At 36.8% G+C, this 17,539-nt stretch overlaps 1 protein-coding gene across 7 annotated transcripts in view; it reads left to right on the top strand.

Annotated features, from left to right (window-relative positions):
- Positions 1–17,539, top strand: part of WAC (WW domain containing adaptor with coiled-coil) — an 81,708-nt gene that overhangs the window by 1,060 nt on the left and 63,109 nt on the right. For 4 of the 7 annotated variants that reach the window (XM_018057214.1, XM_018057212.1, XM_018057209.1 and 1 more), the window contains exons 2-3: positions 133–169; positions 1,676–1,889. In XM_018057214.1, coding sequence (XP_017912703.1) covers positions 1,751–1,889 — 139 coding nt within the window. In that variant the 5' untranslated portion in view covers positions 133–169; positions 1,676–1,750. The remainder of the gene's footprint in view (positions 1–132; positions 170–1,675; positions 1,890–17,539) is intronic. The other 3 variants (XM_018057211.1, XM_018057213.1, XM_018057210.1) reach the window with 1 other exon arrangement.

The following is a 17,539-nucleotide window of genomic DNA, read 5'->3' as shown; positions in this document are numbered from 1 at the left end:
GTGTGCGCGCGGCGGGAGGGCGGGCTGCCTGGGGCCGGAGCGCCGCTGGGATTCGGAGCGGGGGCCTTTCTGTGGGCCCCGCGCTGGGGGCCCGTTCTCCGGCCTCAGGTGGCCTTTTCTTCTGTTTTCCAGCTGTCACGACCGGCGGGGGGACGCGCAGCCTTACCAGGTACCACGGGGCGGGCGCGGGCTGCGGGGCTGGCGGGGCCGGCGGGGGAGGGAGGAGCCGCTACTCGAGCGCAGGCTTCACAGGTCGCTGCAGGCCCTTCGGGGCCACAGACGCGAAACCCGCTTGGTGGGGCCGGAAACCCTGCGCTCGCCTCCCGGGGCGCTCGCCGGCGAGGGGTGGGGGCTTATTTTGACAGGTGACCGGAGGAAGTTCAAGTTCTTTTTGTGGGGAGGGTGGGGGGAAGGGAATAAAAATTGATTCTTGTCCAGGAAGGACCTGACTCGGTTATTCGGGTGTGCGGGACTCGGTAGGACAAGGTGTTCAGTAACTCTGGAATCACCTTCATTTGTTGTTTTGGGGAAACTAAAAGTTAACGCAGAGGTATCAGAATTAGACGGAAGGGCAGGGAAGAAGCCACTGATGGGTTTGCAACTCTTTAAGTGTGTTGTAAACCATTACCCCTTCCCAGTTTGTTTTCGGTGGAAATAATTGTCTTCAGTGAAAGATGGCGCTTTTCTTTCTGTAGAAATTGAGATCTCTGAGTACTTGGGTAATTCACTGTCCTGAAAGGAGTTTTAGGTACCTAGTTTTCTTTTTGTGACAGCTTCGTGTAACATTGTAAAAATTTTTTTGAAAGAGTTGGCCCCTGTTTTCCGGGGGAGGAAAATTCATTAATTTGTAACTCTGGGGTGACTCTAGAAGTAAATACTTCTTGCATCTGACCACTTAAAGGATAGGAGAGCGGGTTTCCAAGCCAACGGTTGTGTTTCTGGATAGCATGAGTTAAAGTTCCAGTTAAAAATCTAGGTTCCTTGACGGGTAAAACATTGTGCATTACAGTTGGATAGGTCAACGATTAAACTGTTGAATCACACTCTAAAACATGGTTAATTATGCATTAAAAAAGACAGCTATATCATGGTTGTCTTAAATATGTTAAATGTTTTTTGAGGGAGTTCCATTAAGTTCCATTAGGGTAGGTCAGAAATAAGAGCCTGCATTTCTATACCTTAAAATTGTTTCCCATGCCTGCAAGAGTAGTTAAACTAGATCTGAAATGCCTTACTTACTTGAATCCAAGAATTAGAGAAATTCTGATGAGAATTCTCTGAATTCTGATGCTTTTTTTGGGTCAGATCGAAGAAACATGTTTATGCTTATTTGTATTTGTGTCTAGCATAGTTGCAGAGCAAAAACATTAGAGTAGTACTCAGTGAATACTTAAATTTTTTAACTGGCAGAAAAGTTTGAGGAGTTAATTTGTCAAAGTGTTGATTTCTTGTGTTTACAAGATGATTAATGGAAGGTTTTTAAAAAAAAACATTTTGATATGTGTGATGAGCCTTACAATAACTTGTGTTTAGGTCTTGTGTGAGTAACTTAAAGGCAGAATTCAAAAAGAAAATTTCAATTTTACAAATTCATAAAACTGAATGTAGGTAATATAGCAAATTTTATGATAAAACTGACTTATGAAATTAAAGTTTGATTTCTTTTTTATTTTGGGGGGGTGATGTTTTACAGGCACTTAAGTATTCATCGAAGAGTCACCCCAGTAGTGGTGATCACAGACATGAAAAAATGCGAGACGCCGCAGATCCTTCACCACCAAACAAAATGTTGCGGAGATCTGATAGTCCTGAAAACAAATACAGTGACAGCACAGGTCACAGTAAGGCCAAAAATGTGCATATTCACAGAGTTAGAGAGAGGGATGGTGGTGAGTAGCTTTTTTTAATTGAAACTTACATTTATTAATAATAATTCTATGTAAGACAAAAAGTTTTAGTCATATTTCCAGTTTGCAAATGTTACTAAATGTTTATGTCATCAGAATATTTTGATTCCTAAACAAATTATGTAGAAATAAGATGCTGACCCCAGCATCTACAGCTGGACCCCAGTGGGTGATAATTAGAGGATGCATTCATGAATGTAGCCTACCCGTGTTTTATTAATGGTGAGTGACATGCAGGACATTTCTCCAAGAAAGGAATTTTCAGCTTTTCAACTTTCCAAGATTGCAGTTTGGCTTGGTTAATTTTGAGATCCTTGTTTCTACTTCATTTTATTTTTTAAGGAGTTCAGGTGTGTGTGCTTGTGGTAAAGTATGAATTTTAAAATTTAGAAGGTTTTTTGAGACAGTTAAGAAAGTCATTCGTGATACAGGAAATTTTTGTTAGGTTTTTTTAGAAAAATACTATTTTTCATATTCTCCAGGGTCTTATTAATGGAACTTCTGTATGTATTCAGATACTCACCTTTTTAAAAGTGCATTTCAGTGGTTTTACCCTTCAGCTATTACTTTGCTTCAAGTTTTTTGTGGTAGGAGGCTGAAAATAAATTGTTTTCGATTTAATGTATCCAAAATTTACCAAAATAATCAGATTTCCTGTCTACATTTGGCATTCATTGAGGGACAAACCAATTTCACTAAGTCAATTAATCATCTCTATTATTCATAAGATCTTAAATTGCATAATAGATAATGTGTTTGAAATAAATACAGCCCATTTTGATTGTGTTTTTATAAGCTTGTAAGGAAACTCAGAGTCCCTCATGGCTTTCTGTCTCTTGATTTTCAACTATCTTCAAATCTTGCTTCTTCTGGTTCTCTTTTTGCCTCCTAGGATAGAAATCAGCTATATTCAGTGTGATGAGATATTGGAAAACATTGGCCTCCTCTGTATATAATTGGTGGGTTGAGGAAGTTAATAGTGGTCAGAAGATTGCATGGAAAAAAAAAAAGATTGGATGGAGATGGAATATTTGGATGGTTATTGAATGAGAGGGGAGTATAGTTCTCTGTTAAATATAGCATAGCTGTATGCTACTTACACATATAAACATATTTGTTTGGAAATAACAGGTGGATTTGGTTAATAAGTTAGAATTTTGGGGGCAAAATTAATATTAATCTTTGGGGTAAGTTTTGTGTAGTGTTATGTTTAGCCTGAGATTCTATTACCAGTCACTACTATAGTGGATTTCATTTCAAATGTTGGATCTTAGAAGGCAGTACTGTTTATACTATATTGTGTTTTGTCTGTAAAATTTTGGTGATTGTGACTAAATAGGATGTGGCACCTCATCTCCTTAAAGAGAATAAGTATCCCAGGTTCTCTTTTAGTGAATATGATTTGGTTAATCTGTCATCTACCCCCAGATCCAGAAAAGGGTCATTTTAGGTACTCTAGGAAACTTCTGTAAATGTTTTCATGCATTTACAGTGAACTGTGTCTGATTAAGTTCTTTTACAGGTGAAATACTCGCAAGAACATTCTGTTGCTTAATGCTTAAATATTGAGCAAACATTGGGCGTCCACTGTGTGTCAGCAGTTGTGTGGTGTGCCTGGAAGTAATGCTGAGATGTAGTCCTGTCCTTGAAGCTGTTACTAAAAGCTCTGACTTTGGAGAGCTACTTGTTTTTAGCTGCTTGCTTTTTTTTTCTGTACTCTTTTTTTTTTTTTTCCCCCTTCATTTTGATTTTCATTTTCCTTCCTCTTGTTGGCTTTTAGTTTCTTTTTTATTTGCATCTGTTTGTTGATGTTTCTTTAGTTCCATTTGTAAGAAACTTATCTTTCTGATCTAGTCATTTGCTAAGTTAATCCCCTTTTCTGATTTGCTTTTTAGCTATTTGCTTGTCTTCCTCTGGAGCCTTTTAACTAATACTAACTGCATCCCTGGTCTAACTTCATTCCTGGTCCATATTATCTCTCATATACTTGGCTGCCATATTACTTTACACCACGGAGGAATAACAACAAATACTGTACAATGAGATCTGTATTCTTGAGTGCAGAGAGCATCTTTGATGTTAATTCTGTGTTTTAAAGATGTGAAGTGGTGACTCTTCCCTCAGTTAATTCTTAGATATTTAAGTCATTATACTTTGACTCCAGCTGTTTTTTTCTTAACAATGAGAGTTTGAAACTAACATTTTAAAGTGAATATGTGTAATTTCATTATAGATGTGTTTGTATTCCTTGATATTTTTATCTTTATAAATTCAATTGTATATGTAGATAGATTTTCACATAAAGATAAAAACTATTATTCAAAGTCAAATGCAAGTAAGCTGGATTCTCTGTGTACTCAGCCTGTGTGAGTAACAATATAAGAACAGGTTACTATATTATTGAACTAATATAAAATTGATTTTTATTTTAGGATTTTAAAATCTAATTTTAATAAATGCCTAACTCAAGCATCTACATACCCCCTACCCTACCCCACACTGCCCCACCGGGCTTTACTGGCATCTGTCCACATCACAGTTTTTTTTTGTTCTTGTCACCTTAGATTTCCTTAAAGTGCCAATTTAGAGTAATATATAAAAAGACTTTAAGACATACTAATACTGAAAGAAATCAGAAAGTAGGGATTGAGGATTGTCACTCCCTGCAGAAGATTGAGGTCTGCAGTTTAAAAGGATTTATTCCAACTAGGTTTGTACAGTTAAAGGAATTAGAGATTTTTATCCCATAGGATTTATGAAAGGGAGTTTAGATTATTTATGTAACTAAGGGAAATTTTGTGACATAACATTACCTAAAAGTTCATTACTTGGTGGAAAATTATTTTTACATATATTGTGATCAACTTGCAAAATATAATCTTTTGTTTAAAAATAACCAAAAGCAGGAATCTAAGGTACAGTCTTTTTTTTTTTTTTTTTTTTTATAGCTTAGGTTGAATTTGTACTTAATGGAATTTTTAAGCTTTTTCCATTTCATTAAAGTATGTTTTTGTTGACTAGTTCTAATGATAATTTTACCAAGTAACTTTCAGGATGATGCTAGTACCAGTGAGTTTAGGAATGAAGGGTAGCTTTATAGGAATTATGTAAATCTGTTCCACAAAAGTTCAGCCTCTTGGGGGTTGTCCCATTTTTCTTCTCTTCCCTCTAAGAATTAACTGTTAGAAACATCTTTTAGGGGGAGATAGCTTAGTTCAGTTGGTTAATCAAAATCGAAAAAAATTATTCTTTACTGGTTCCCTGAATTGTGGGAATTAAGTGAATTTCTATAGCTTTTAAAGTTAGTATTCAAATATTTTTGAGTACAAAGGGAAAATTGCCTTAGTGCTTACGTTTCTAAATTATTTCTTTAAAGTTTTTCACTGCATAATGAAAGTATCCCCCCCCCTCCTTTTTTTGGGTTTACCCATATTTGGAGAAATTGGGAAATTTAATTCAATTTTCAAACGACAGTTACTGTAACATTTGAAGGAATTGTTATTCAGTAGAAAGTATTTGGGGATAACTTGTTTTTATAGTTTTTAAAATAATTTAGTAATATTTTAGTATTCTCACATTAAATAGACTGATAATTGCATAGTATGATTTTTGTGGTTCTTTGAATAACTTTACACTGGGATAAAATGAAATATGCTTTGCATTTGTAATGTTAGAAAGTACTATAAAAATGAACAGTCTCATTTGATCCTTGCATTGACCTTGGAAGGTAGGTAGAACAAATAGTATCCCTGTTGTATAGTTTATGGATGAGGGAATATTTACTTGTGTGAAAGGAACCAATAGTAAGATTGGTCTAGAAACGGGTTTCCCAGATGGCGCTAGTGGCAAAGACCCTGCCTGCCAGTGCAGGAGACATGAGAGACATGGGTTTGATCCCTGGGTTGGGAAGATCCCCTTGAGGAGGGCATGGCAAGCCATTCTTGGTATTCTTAAAGAGGTGGTTATTATGATATAATGGATTTCAGTTCACAGTCAGAACGATTTTGGTATGGTTTACTTTAAGATCTTAAATTTTAAGAAAGAAAGTAAGTGAAGTTGCTCAGTTGTGTCCACCTCTTTGCCACCCCATGGACTGTAGCCTGCTAGGCTCCTCCGTCCTTGGGATTTTCCAGGCAAGAAGACTGGAGTGGATTGCCTAAGGCAGTATTAATTGAACTGATTGAGTTATGCAAGGTGTATTTAAAGTTCTTGGTGAACATGCTTAGGATTTGGGGTTCATAATTCACAGAAAATATGTATTCTAGATGGTCTTTCTGTTAAGCCTCTTTTTGTCTTATTCTTTTGTGCAGGATGGTTTGGGTTAAGTTGTTAATCATTTTGTTATGGTGCTGAAAAGAGTGGAGTTAGCAGTGAGCTGGGGGTGTCTTCATACCCCACATAATGTACCTGTACTCTTCTTCTGGGACCTTATACTAAGTATTGGAGGAGGAGTTTGTCAGTCATTTCAAAACCAGTTTTTTAGGGCTTGAAAATATATCCTACGAAGAGTCTCCTTTTTATGATTTATTTGATGCATGGTAATTTTGAAAGCCATTTTATATCCGGTCCCACAACCCTTTGAATTAGGCTGATGAGGATTATTCCTGTTTTATGATGAACATATAATCCAATTATGTAGCCTACTATTAGCTATTGAAAGTAGAAGGCAAGTGTTTTTGCTGTATATAAAACCTTATCTCTACCTTACAGTTGTACTCCAACTATAACCACTTGGTTACATCTCTAATAAACCCTTCAAAAGTTGAAAATACATAAGTTGGGAATGCATTTAATACACCTAACCTACCTTAAATGTTCTGAGAACACTTACATGAGCCTGCAATTGGACAAAATTACCTAACAGGAAGCCTGCTTTATAATAAAGTATTGAATATCTCATGTAACTCTCTGCTGTACTGAGAGTGAAAAGCAGAATTGGCTGTAAATGTAGGAGTTGTTTCCCCTTCTAATTACGTGGCTGACTGGGAAGTCCGTCTGTCTGTTGCTGCCGCCCATCCTCAGGGTATATACTAGCCTGGGAAGAGAGCAGAATTCACAATTAGAAGTGTGCTTTTCACTCTGCATGCCTGTTGCTTCCACATCATTGTAAGGCCAACAGATCCTAAGTTGAACTGTGGTGTATACTTAAAATTGCTATTCTCTCCTCTTACCTGGACTCTTCAACAGCCTCTTAAGTGGTGTCCTGCATCCTTTTTGCTTTGTACTGTTATTCACAGCACATAGCCGGAGTGGTCCAGATAAAATGCCAGTCAGCTTACATCACTCAAGTTCAAGACCCTCCCTTGACCCTGTTACTTACCAATGCCTGTAATAGGCTCTTTGTAAAATCGGGTGTCTGGGTGTTTGTGCTGCTCTGTCTGCATTGGCCCTCAGGAAGTTTGTTCTGGTCTCAAGAGTTCTGCTCCTTGTTTCTGGGATGCTCATCTTTCTGTATGTCCACCTGATGCTGTCTCATTGCAGTAGGGGTCAGCTTCAGCACCCCCTCCCCTAGAGCCCTACCCTTACCCTTCTGATGACTCAAACAGCTCCCTGTCATCCTCTGTCCTGTCTGCTGCTTTGTTCTTTCCTTGTACTTAAAGTGATCTGATGTTATTTATTTCTAGTCATTCTGTTACAGCACATGTTCTGAAAGTTACCATGCCGTGCAAAATTGCACCCTGGGATTTATAGGGAAAATGTGATAGGGGCACAGTATTCAAAAACAGTGTCAATGACACATTAAAACAGGAACTTTACAAATATCTTGATATAACTTTGTTCAATGGTTAAGGAGTAAACTAACAATATAGTTAGTAACAGCATTTTACTTTGCTAATGACCTGAAATTAGCTTGTGGAAAGGTTGCAGTTTATGAGTTACTGTGAAATGATGGAAGGAAGGTTATCTGAAGTAACCTTCTGAAAATTGTAACCAACTGTGGGTGGATATCATTCCTAACTGGAAGAACTGGGGTAACTGGCAGGTATTTGAGGTGTGTGTCTATCCTGTGAATGCGTATGTAGCTTGGTCAGCTGGGTGCAGCTGGTGTTTCTCAGCAGATGAAATTGTTTGTAGGTAAGTGGGAAATTTGTGTTATGCTCAGATAGTTTCCTGATAAATCAATAGGACTCAAACAAACTTGATTTTCCAAAAAAAAAAAAAAGCCATGTTATAGCAGAACTGACAGTTGCTTGTCCTCTGGAACACACTCCACCAGAATAGGGAGTGAGTTTCTTAATGATTTTTTCCCTTAATATCCCAGTGACCTAGAACAGTGCTCCACACTATGGATCATTTTAGTAAATGGGTAGATGAAAGAATACTGGGTTTGTCATTATGATTTAAGGAAATGAAATTGCGGTTTTCTGGAACAGTGTTTCTCAAACTTGTATGTGTATACGAAACATTTGGGGATCTTGCTGAAATGCATATTTTAGTTCGACAATCTAGGGTGGGCCCCAAGGCTCTGCCTTTTTAACAAGATCCCAGATGTTACCCATGTTGCTGGTTGCACGTGAGTAACACGGTGCTAGAGCACAGTGCCCAATGGAGATAAAACGTGAGCCACAAAGGCGAGTCAGCTGTGGAAATTTCTGGTAGCCATGTTGAAGTAAAAGTGAAGTGAGTTTTAGTATATTTTATATAATGTAATGTATATAAAATATTCATTTCAGCACATACTTGATTTTTTAAAAACTAAAGATTTTTTACAATCCAATTTTTTGCAAAGTCTTTGAAATCTGTTGTTTTGCGCTTATAGCATATTAAAGTTGGGACCAGCTACATTTCCTGTGCCTACTTGTCACATGTGGTTAGTGACTACTGAATTGGACAGCAGAGTTCTGGAGAATATGATCACTCTGTTGACATATTTAGCTTTACACATATTCCTGTTTTTCCAAAATTTTTTATCTGCTTGAGTTCTGAAATAGGACGTTTATGCAAGGCAAGGTTGGAGTTAATGGGCCCTTGGACTTGTATAGTGCTGCTTGTACTAAAATTTTTCTTTGTGTGTACAAATTTATTATAGTAAAACCAGGAAATGCAGAGGAGGGAAAATGACAGTGCCTCAGATCCTATCAGTTTTTATAGGACTCCTTCTTGTGCTGTAAAATACCAGAAGAATTCTGTACGTAGCCTTGGTAGAGTTTCTATTAAAAATGGTTACATTTTATGGTTTTATTTGACTTGTCTTTAGTATATTTTCTCAGTGGATTCAATACTTGGTATTGACAGTATCAGTCTGAGAGGCCTGACGAGGTAAACTTTTAGTTAGTGCTCAGAGAATGTGCATATTTACCTTTCTTCCTTAACCAGTGGGTGAAGCCATTTTTCAGTTAGTTGTTTAAGGCCAGGTGCTGATACTTCTAGTGGGGTGGTGACTTGAGGCCTATTACTTAATGTGTGTTTTTGTGTCCATTCCCTGAGCATTGTTGTGGGATTGAATGAAAATTATGGTCTCTAAAACACTTGTAAAGCATTTAGATGAGTGTTCAGACTGACAGTGAATTATTAGGTTTATTCTTATTCCTGTGACTAATTGGGAGTTGTCAGTCAGATCAGCAGCCCCAGGCCTCAAGCTACTCTTTCATTCTTACCTTTTCCTTAGGAAGGAGCATCCTAGATATTTCACTTGTCAGTTGAGGAATCTGGTCAGTGAGAGCTGCATGAAGGGGCCTGCAGGGCTGTGCTGACGTGCTCCCTGCTCATACCGAGAACTCTGCAGTTGAGAGATTTTTAGGATTGATGGAAGGGGAAACGTAAACACATGTTTATTATGATTACCCCAAATTGGGCTGTCTGTTCAAATGACCTAGGAAGCTTTTGAAGCTGGAAGTTCCTGAGTCCATCTGAATTACCGTGAATCAGAGCAATGGAGGAAGATGGAGCATAGAAAACTGAATTTTTAAAAACAAACACCGGTTTAATTTCAATATTTACCAACTGCAGATATAGGGAGAGTACACACAAGAGGAGGATCCTCGAAGAAAATGAGATATTAAGGAATGTAAATTTTATCATTAGGACTCTAGAAGTAGGGTGGTTGTTTGCCAAATCATACTCTGCTTTCTTGAGTTTGAAAGAATTTTCTTCTGTCACCTTCTGTCTGAGTCACAGATAATAGTATAGTTTGTATGCACTTACACATTAAATAGTGAAGTTAGCATCCTGTGGCATCTAATGTGGTAGTTAATGCCCTAGAGTAGAACAGGTGTGGCCATTAGAGTTTTTGGCCACAGAAACCAGTATTTGCATTACCAGTATTTGCAGCTCGACAGACCAGTAGGATCTATTTGGGTACTATCTGAAGCCACTGCTATTTCTTCAGATGAAATGTCTTTGGCATGTCATGTCTCCCCCCACCCCTCACATTCCCATGCCATCAGGCTTTCCTGAGACAGTTCAGTGTTAAACTTGATTTAGTTTTTGGAAAGTAAAGCCTTTAACCCAAGTTGGTGTACTCAGATTGACTTCAGGTGTTAGCAAACAGTTTTCTTGAAATTGACCGTTAGGAGTAGGATTGACCCTTGAACAGTATTTGGGGTTGGGATGGCAACAGACCTCCCCCACTCCGTATTGCAATTCTGTGTGTTAACTTTATACAGTCCATCATCCTTACCGGTGATTCCACATTTCAGATTAAATTAATATTGAAAAGACATCTATGTGTAAGTTGACCCATGCAGTTCAAACCTCTGTTGGTCAAGGGTCAATTGTAATTGCATTTTAAACAAAACTTAAAAAATTTAAAGAGGCCACTTAAGTCTTCCATACACTATGTAATGAAAATGAAAATCATTTAATTTTCATAAGCATGGCTGATGTATTTAGATAATGCTAGTCTTTTGGTTTAATCTCTGATTCCTTCTGAGTTACATGACAATATGCCCAAAAGAGCATGGCATTGTGTTGGCATCTTCTGAAGAGTTTTGACTAAATTGTGTTATATTCAGAACTGGTCCTTCTGGTAGCCAAAAAGCAACTCTAGTACTAAAGACATTATTTTGGAATATTTGGCTTAGATGAGATCATGGTGAGTATTTCTGCATTTAATAATACACTTATGAAGAAAAACTTTTCTGACTTCTCAAACTTTTGTGCGCTAGTTGATTATGCATACTTTTGTTGAAGCCCTGAGGGAAACATGGAATCTGTGACACAGTAAGATGGGCAGTTAGAAGTGGTGTTTTTTGCTGTCCTACAGCCTTTTCTGTGATGATTTGTCCCTGCTGATTGTTAGCTCCTAATTCAGGTTTTATAGCCTTCTTATTTAATACTGTTTGTGTAGAGATTAAGTCTTGTTTATCATGAGACATTTAAGTCACAAGGCTATTCTTTCTAAAGCTGAAGACTGACCTTAACTTTGTATTTTTGTGTAATTATGGTAGTTCCTTTTTAATATAACTTAAATGTCAGTGTTCCTTATTTTGCAAAAGTAGACCAAGTTACTTGGTCCCTCAAAATCTCCTCTTTGATTTGGGCCAGTTTTATTTATTATTTCCTCGACAATCAGTTTAGTAAGTCCCTAATACGGACTTTAGAATTGGGGTGTTCTTGATTCTTGGGAAGAACAGATTTTAAAATGTAGCACTCATTTTAGTATTTAAATGTTAAACTAAAAAAAAAAAGTTAAACTATTATTTTTAGTGCAGACATTGATAATTACTGCTTAATTTATGTATAAGTTGATTTTCATTTTCGTTACATAGTGTATGGAAGACGTAAGTGGCCTCTTTAAAGCAAGAGAGCTACTGGGGGCCCTTGCTTGCTAGTTGTTCAGTTGGACTTTGTTAGCTCTGGAATCACATGCTTGTTCACGGCTTTCCCCCATAATGTCCTTGTTCATGGGCACACTGTACAGTTACGCTTTTTAAGAAAATTTATATTTGGCTCTGCTGGGTCTATCTTTGCTGCATGTAGGCTTCCTCTAGTTGCGGAAAGCAGGGGCTACTCTCTAGTTGGAGTGCTTGGGTTTCTTGTTGCGGTGACTTCTCTTACATTGGCTCAGGCGCTAAGGTACCTGGGCTTCAGTGGTTGCTGCATGTGAGTTCAGTAGCTGCAGCACATGGGCTTTGTTGCTCCACGGCACGTGGGATCTTCCCAGACTAGCAATGGAACTCGTGTCCCCTGCATTGCAAGGCAGATACTTAATAACTGGACCACCACCGAAGCCTTACAATTAGGCTTTGAGGTTGTCCTTTTGTGTACTGATTGGGGCACATTTGCCAGCCTTTGGTTATATAAAGCCTTGTATGGTTAGCATTGCTTGTTGTACTGTAGATTTGAGGTGATTAGGTTTTGGCTTAAGGTGGTAGAAGTAGAATTTAAGAGGGATTGCACTTGATTGTATTTTGAAGCAAAAACATTCTGGTGTCAAATCTAGATAGATCGGTTTGGATATGTATTTGTCATTGGGTGACCCATTACAGTCTTGTTTGTGAACTTTTATCAAATTTCTATAGTAGGGAAACTTCTGAGTCTTTGTAAAGTAAAATGGATTGGCCGGTAAATTTTCTAAACTTTGCTGCTTTATTCATATTGCATTCATTTTAATGCAGAGTTATAGAATGATTTCATTTTAATTCAAGCCTAAATGTGATTTCAGTTTTGATTTTCCTTTTTTTAAAAGCCAAAGTATGTTTAAAAATATGCTTTCAAATTTCTGAATGAATTTTATAAATCTGTATTTTAAAAATTGTTTGACTTTGCTATTCCGATTTTACTGACCTTTTGAAATTAAGATTTTTTTTCCTGTTATCTCAGAATACTTTAATTCTGGCAGATGTTTTTGAAATGTTTGAAAATAATGTATTTTTCTCTTTAGATCTAGTTTAGAACTCTTTAAATCAAGTTCTAAAGAAATGGATGCAGTAGATTACTATTGCTATGCTATATAGATTCTATCATATAATACTGTGCAACAGAAACCCTTTGTAGTTTTAATTTTTACTTGATCTGTTTTTGACAGGTGAGAAAGTTTTCCCGTACATAATTGATTGTACTTCTTATTTATTTATTTATTTTACTTTACAATACTGTATTGGTTTTGCCTGTACTTAATTTTTAAAAGCATTTTTTGCTCTATGTGTTCTACCTTTCTGTACACGTAAAGATTCATAGCTTATTTTTTGATGGGTGGTAGTCTGAGGCTTTGCATGCTCAAACATGTCTTCATTTTGTTTCTATATATGGAGAATGATCTTTTTGCTAGATTAAAATCATTTTTCCTTGAATCTTTAAACATTTTATTTTTTGAAGCTACTTCTAAATTGATAACTGATCATGGTTGCAAATGAGAAGTCCACATCAAACGTAGTTCTTGTTTATAAGTGGCTTATCCTTTGGGATGCTGTGTCTTTGCCCTGTTCTCCGGTCCAACTTGAGAATCTTGGATTTCACCTTCACCAGTCTCTCCCTGTGTGTGGTCTTATTTGGGTACTTGCTATTTTAGCCTGAGGATAGTCCTTAGAAAGAGTCTTCCCATCCTTTCTCCTCTTCCTGCCACCACCCTCTCCCCGTTAAAGTTATTTCTGATTCTTCTCCCTTTGGAATTGGTATTAGATGTGTTTTTGTTTCATTTTTACCTCTTGCTTGGTAAAAAGTAGGTGTTGGGATAACTTTTTGAGTGAGAACAGGGTACATTATACTCTGGGGAGAAGACTCCCATGACAGGTTCTTCTAGTGCCATAGTTATACTGAAAGCTGTGTTCATTTTATTCACCTGTTAAAAAGTTTTAGTTTTTGGATGATTTACTTTTAATTTTTAAATGCCTTCTTATAATTTGATTCAGTAGAAACTCTTGAGATTTTATATAATATTTTTAGTTTTTTTCCATGTCAAATATATGTCCTCAGAACGTTTTCTGTCTGGGTTTGCTGCCTCTCTTGTATGTTACCGATTTCCTCAGGCATTTGCTGTTTGAAGTTGTCTGTTCATGTTTGGAAAGGAGAGTTTAGGTTAGTTCATCACTGTCCAAAAAAATGTGTAGTTCAAAGTGTTGAATATCTGAGCTGTCCAGTGTGGCAGCCACTAACCACATGTGCCTATTGAGTATTTGAAATGTGGCTAATGTAGCTAAGAAGTTTTAATGCTCTTAAATTTAGCCCATTGCTGTTACGGCGTTTTCCCTCTGCAGTATCGCTATTTCTCCTTTTGCAGTTGCTATTAATCTTTTGGCTGCCAAGTCCACTGAAAACCTTCCAGATGTTCCTAAGTCCTTTAAAGTGATTTTGCCTTTCTTATTGATAGCTGCTTGATGTTTAATTTTCTTGGCTTTCCTTTCATTGCAGCTGGTATCAGCTCTTCCTGAGCTCCAAGTCTCATTTACCTCCACTGACATGTCGGTGTTCTTTGTGTTGTTCTGTCTTTGGTGTACCCTATCCTTGGATTTCCAGGCTCACAGGGTTTCTTACTTACGAGGCATATTTCATGTGATGGTCCATGGAATCCTGAAGTCTTCTTAATTTGAGTATTCCCTGACCTGATTACTACTTGGGAAGTTATTCTTAATTCCTTTTCCTTTCCTTTCTTCATGTGTTTAGGAGGGATTCTAGACCGCGTTACTCTTTTCCTAACTCATTTTTACAGGTCTGTCTGTTGTCTCTTTCCTTATGCATTGCTGTCTGAGTAAAGACTTGAGACTAGAAATACACATATTTAAATTTGTGAAATAATATTATAATAATATACATAAATATAACATTATGTGTTAACAACATGATTGTCCAAATCTGTGAGTTTTCCTCCCTAATTCTTCATATGCTTTCTTACCTGGATAATCTTCCTATACATAGGAAGACACTGAAATAAAAAAAAAAAGCTGCTACGTTCATGCTGGAAAGCTGTCAACTCAGAATAGATTTTCTGCTTGTAATGGTAGCTAGAAAACTTGAATTAAAAATCTTCTGGGAAAAAAATATTCTAAGTCACCATGGCCAAGAGTCCAAACTTTTCTCAGCCACCCTCTCCTCTCTAGTACAGTCGTGTCCAGTCCTAGAACATCAAATACTGTTGTCCCCCTTGTCTGTGTTTTTTACAGCAAAACTGTACTCTAGTCACTTCGCTTGGCAAACCTCTTAATCCTTCAGGATCCCAGTTCTTTATTGTATGAGCCTTCCTTGAACCTATTTCTCTTAAAGTTCCTGTCCAGTGAATTGTAATTGTTTACATACATGGTTTGCCTACTCTTAAGCTCCTAGAAGGCAGAGACTATGTTTAATTTTTATTGTATCAGGGCCTGGCATATGAATGTAGGTGCTCAGTAATACACTTACATGCCATTTGACACATATAGTACATGTGAGAAACAGGTGAATGATGGTACACTAGTTCGTTCTCAGGTACATTTAAGAGTAAAATAAGAATTTACTATTCCAGAGTTCTTAAAGTGATTGGATTGAAGTTGCTTTTGTACTGTTTATGAAGGAAACAAATAATTCATTCACGTTTTAAGGAAACTAAACTTTAAAAAAATTGTGTACAGTAATTGGTATGTTAATTCCAACACATTATTACTTGTTCTTTAAGTGACCTTGACAGTTTGACTGGTATCAGTTGCCTTATTCTCTTTAATATATTTAATTTGAATAATGATATTTACATTTTTACAGACTTTACCAATTTTTTTTACTGTTCCTCTTACAAATCATTGTTTCTCAAATCCTTTTAAATTCATGCCCCATTATTTAAGAAGATCTCTTACAGTTTTACTTTCTGTGATATATTAGGCAGAATAATAATTTGGTTTTGTTTTTGAGGGGCTTTACTGCTTTACTTCCCCCTTTTTTGGTTGTTGGTCTTTTATCCAAATTTTACTGTATGTGAATATTCAATAATGTTTTTGAAGCTTATTGAAATTAAGAATTTTCCTAGAAATTCTCACATGTGGTGCTCTATATTTTTCACCCTTGAGAATTAATGCTCTAATTATTTTTAATTAGTGATTCATTGTGTTGTGATTTTATTCCTTAAAGTGACTAAAATGTTAACTGAAGATCATTTTGTAACTGAAGATCATTTTGTATCAGCAGAAAATAGAATACAGCTATAATATGGCATACTTTAGCTCTTGACAGTAAAATTTTGAGAGAATTATGACTTTTAAAACTCATTTAAATAATGTAAACTATTTCAATCCAGCAATGGATTGAAGATCAGTTGAAGTCTTTAGGGGTTGAATTCTCATCTTACTGAAAATCAAGAGCCATAGTAACAGATTGATCTTCATTTCTCTTAAATCCCATTTGGTTTTGATCTGAAACAATACTGACCAAACAATATTAGCCAATTTTACTTCTACCCTTTTCCCCAGTATTTTCATTTGAGTTGCTAGTTGTTTTTAATAGGCAAACGCATCTTTAATGATTAAAGAATTAGCCTATTCACTTCAGTGAATATACTCCAAGCTTTCAAAGGAGAAGTTCTTAAGTGCTAGTTTTCATCATTGGAGATGCCTTAAGGTAAATGCTTTAAAGGTTCCTATCTGTCTTTTTTTTTTTTTTTTTTGGTATATGTGTATTCTAATGTTTATTTTTTTTAAATTATTTTTCACCTTAATTTTTTCTCTGTGTTTATTCTTAAGGATATGTATGGTTTTAAAAGCTGTCTTCTGGCTTACAAGCACTAATTTATTTATGTTGGAAAACTGGATCAATATGCTTTCTCCCATATCTAGACTCGTGCTTGGGTGCTAACTTGCTTCAGTCATGTCCGACCCTTTGTGACTGTTTGGACTGTAACCCTTTGTCCACGGGATTCTTCAGGCAAGAATACTGCACTGGGTTGCCATTTCCTCCTCCAGGGAATCTTCCTGACCCAGGGATTGAACCCATGTGTCTTAGGTCTCTTGAATTGGGAGAAGGGTTCTTTACCATTAGCACCACCTGACTCAGGATTGATCAAATCAGGTGGAGAAAGTCAAGATTGCTGGTCAGATTGGTGCTTAAGTTTTGGTTTGTTGACTGTCTGTTCTTGGACATACTAGATATTCAGTTCAGTTCAGTTGCTCAGTCGTGTCCGACTCTTTGCGACCCCATGAATTACAGCACGCCAGGCCTCCCTGTCCATCACCTTATCTCTCTGTAAACCTTTCAGTATCATTAAGATTGGTGTTAGTGGAGGAAGCCAGGGATGCGTGTGGGGAGCTTCTGTCTTGCATTCTGCTGTATTATATCAGAAGATCCTTGTTGATTGGCATTTGGGTTTTTAATACACATGTCAAAGCATCATGTTAAAGAACTAGTACCTAATAAAATTTGAAACCTAGAAAAAAGAAAATGTTGTATCATAGAGCCGGAACCCTTTAGATTGAGTATTAACTGGATTCAAACTGCAAAAAAGTTCCTTTTTGTACTTGGGTGTATGTATCTTTTAGAATGGCATGCTGTTAAAAGTAGATCCTTGTTAGCTTGGTGACAAGGGTTAAGGTGAGAAAATGTAAGGTGAATGCGCACCAGTCCTGCGGTCTGGATTTGTAGTTTTTGTTTGCTGATTCTTAGCTTTCTGATTATGGGGAAACCTTATAAATTTCTGGATGCTTTTCTCTTTCCTTCCCTTTTTTTAAACAAGATTGAATTAATAATCTACAAGGTACTTTCCAAATAAATGGCTTGAAATGTGTGTAGGAGAACCT

Source organism: Capra hircus, chromosome 13 (assembly GCF_001704415.2).
Source record: "Capra hircus breed San Clemente chromosome 13, ASM170441v1, whole genome shotgun sequence".
NCBI classification, from domain to species: domain Eukaryota; kingdom Metazoa; phylum Chordata; class Mammalia; order Artiodactyla; family Bovidae; genus Capra; species Capra hircus.
This window is presented reverse-complemented; position numbering and strand designations above follow the sequence as displayed.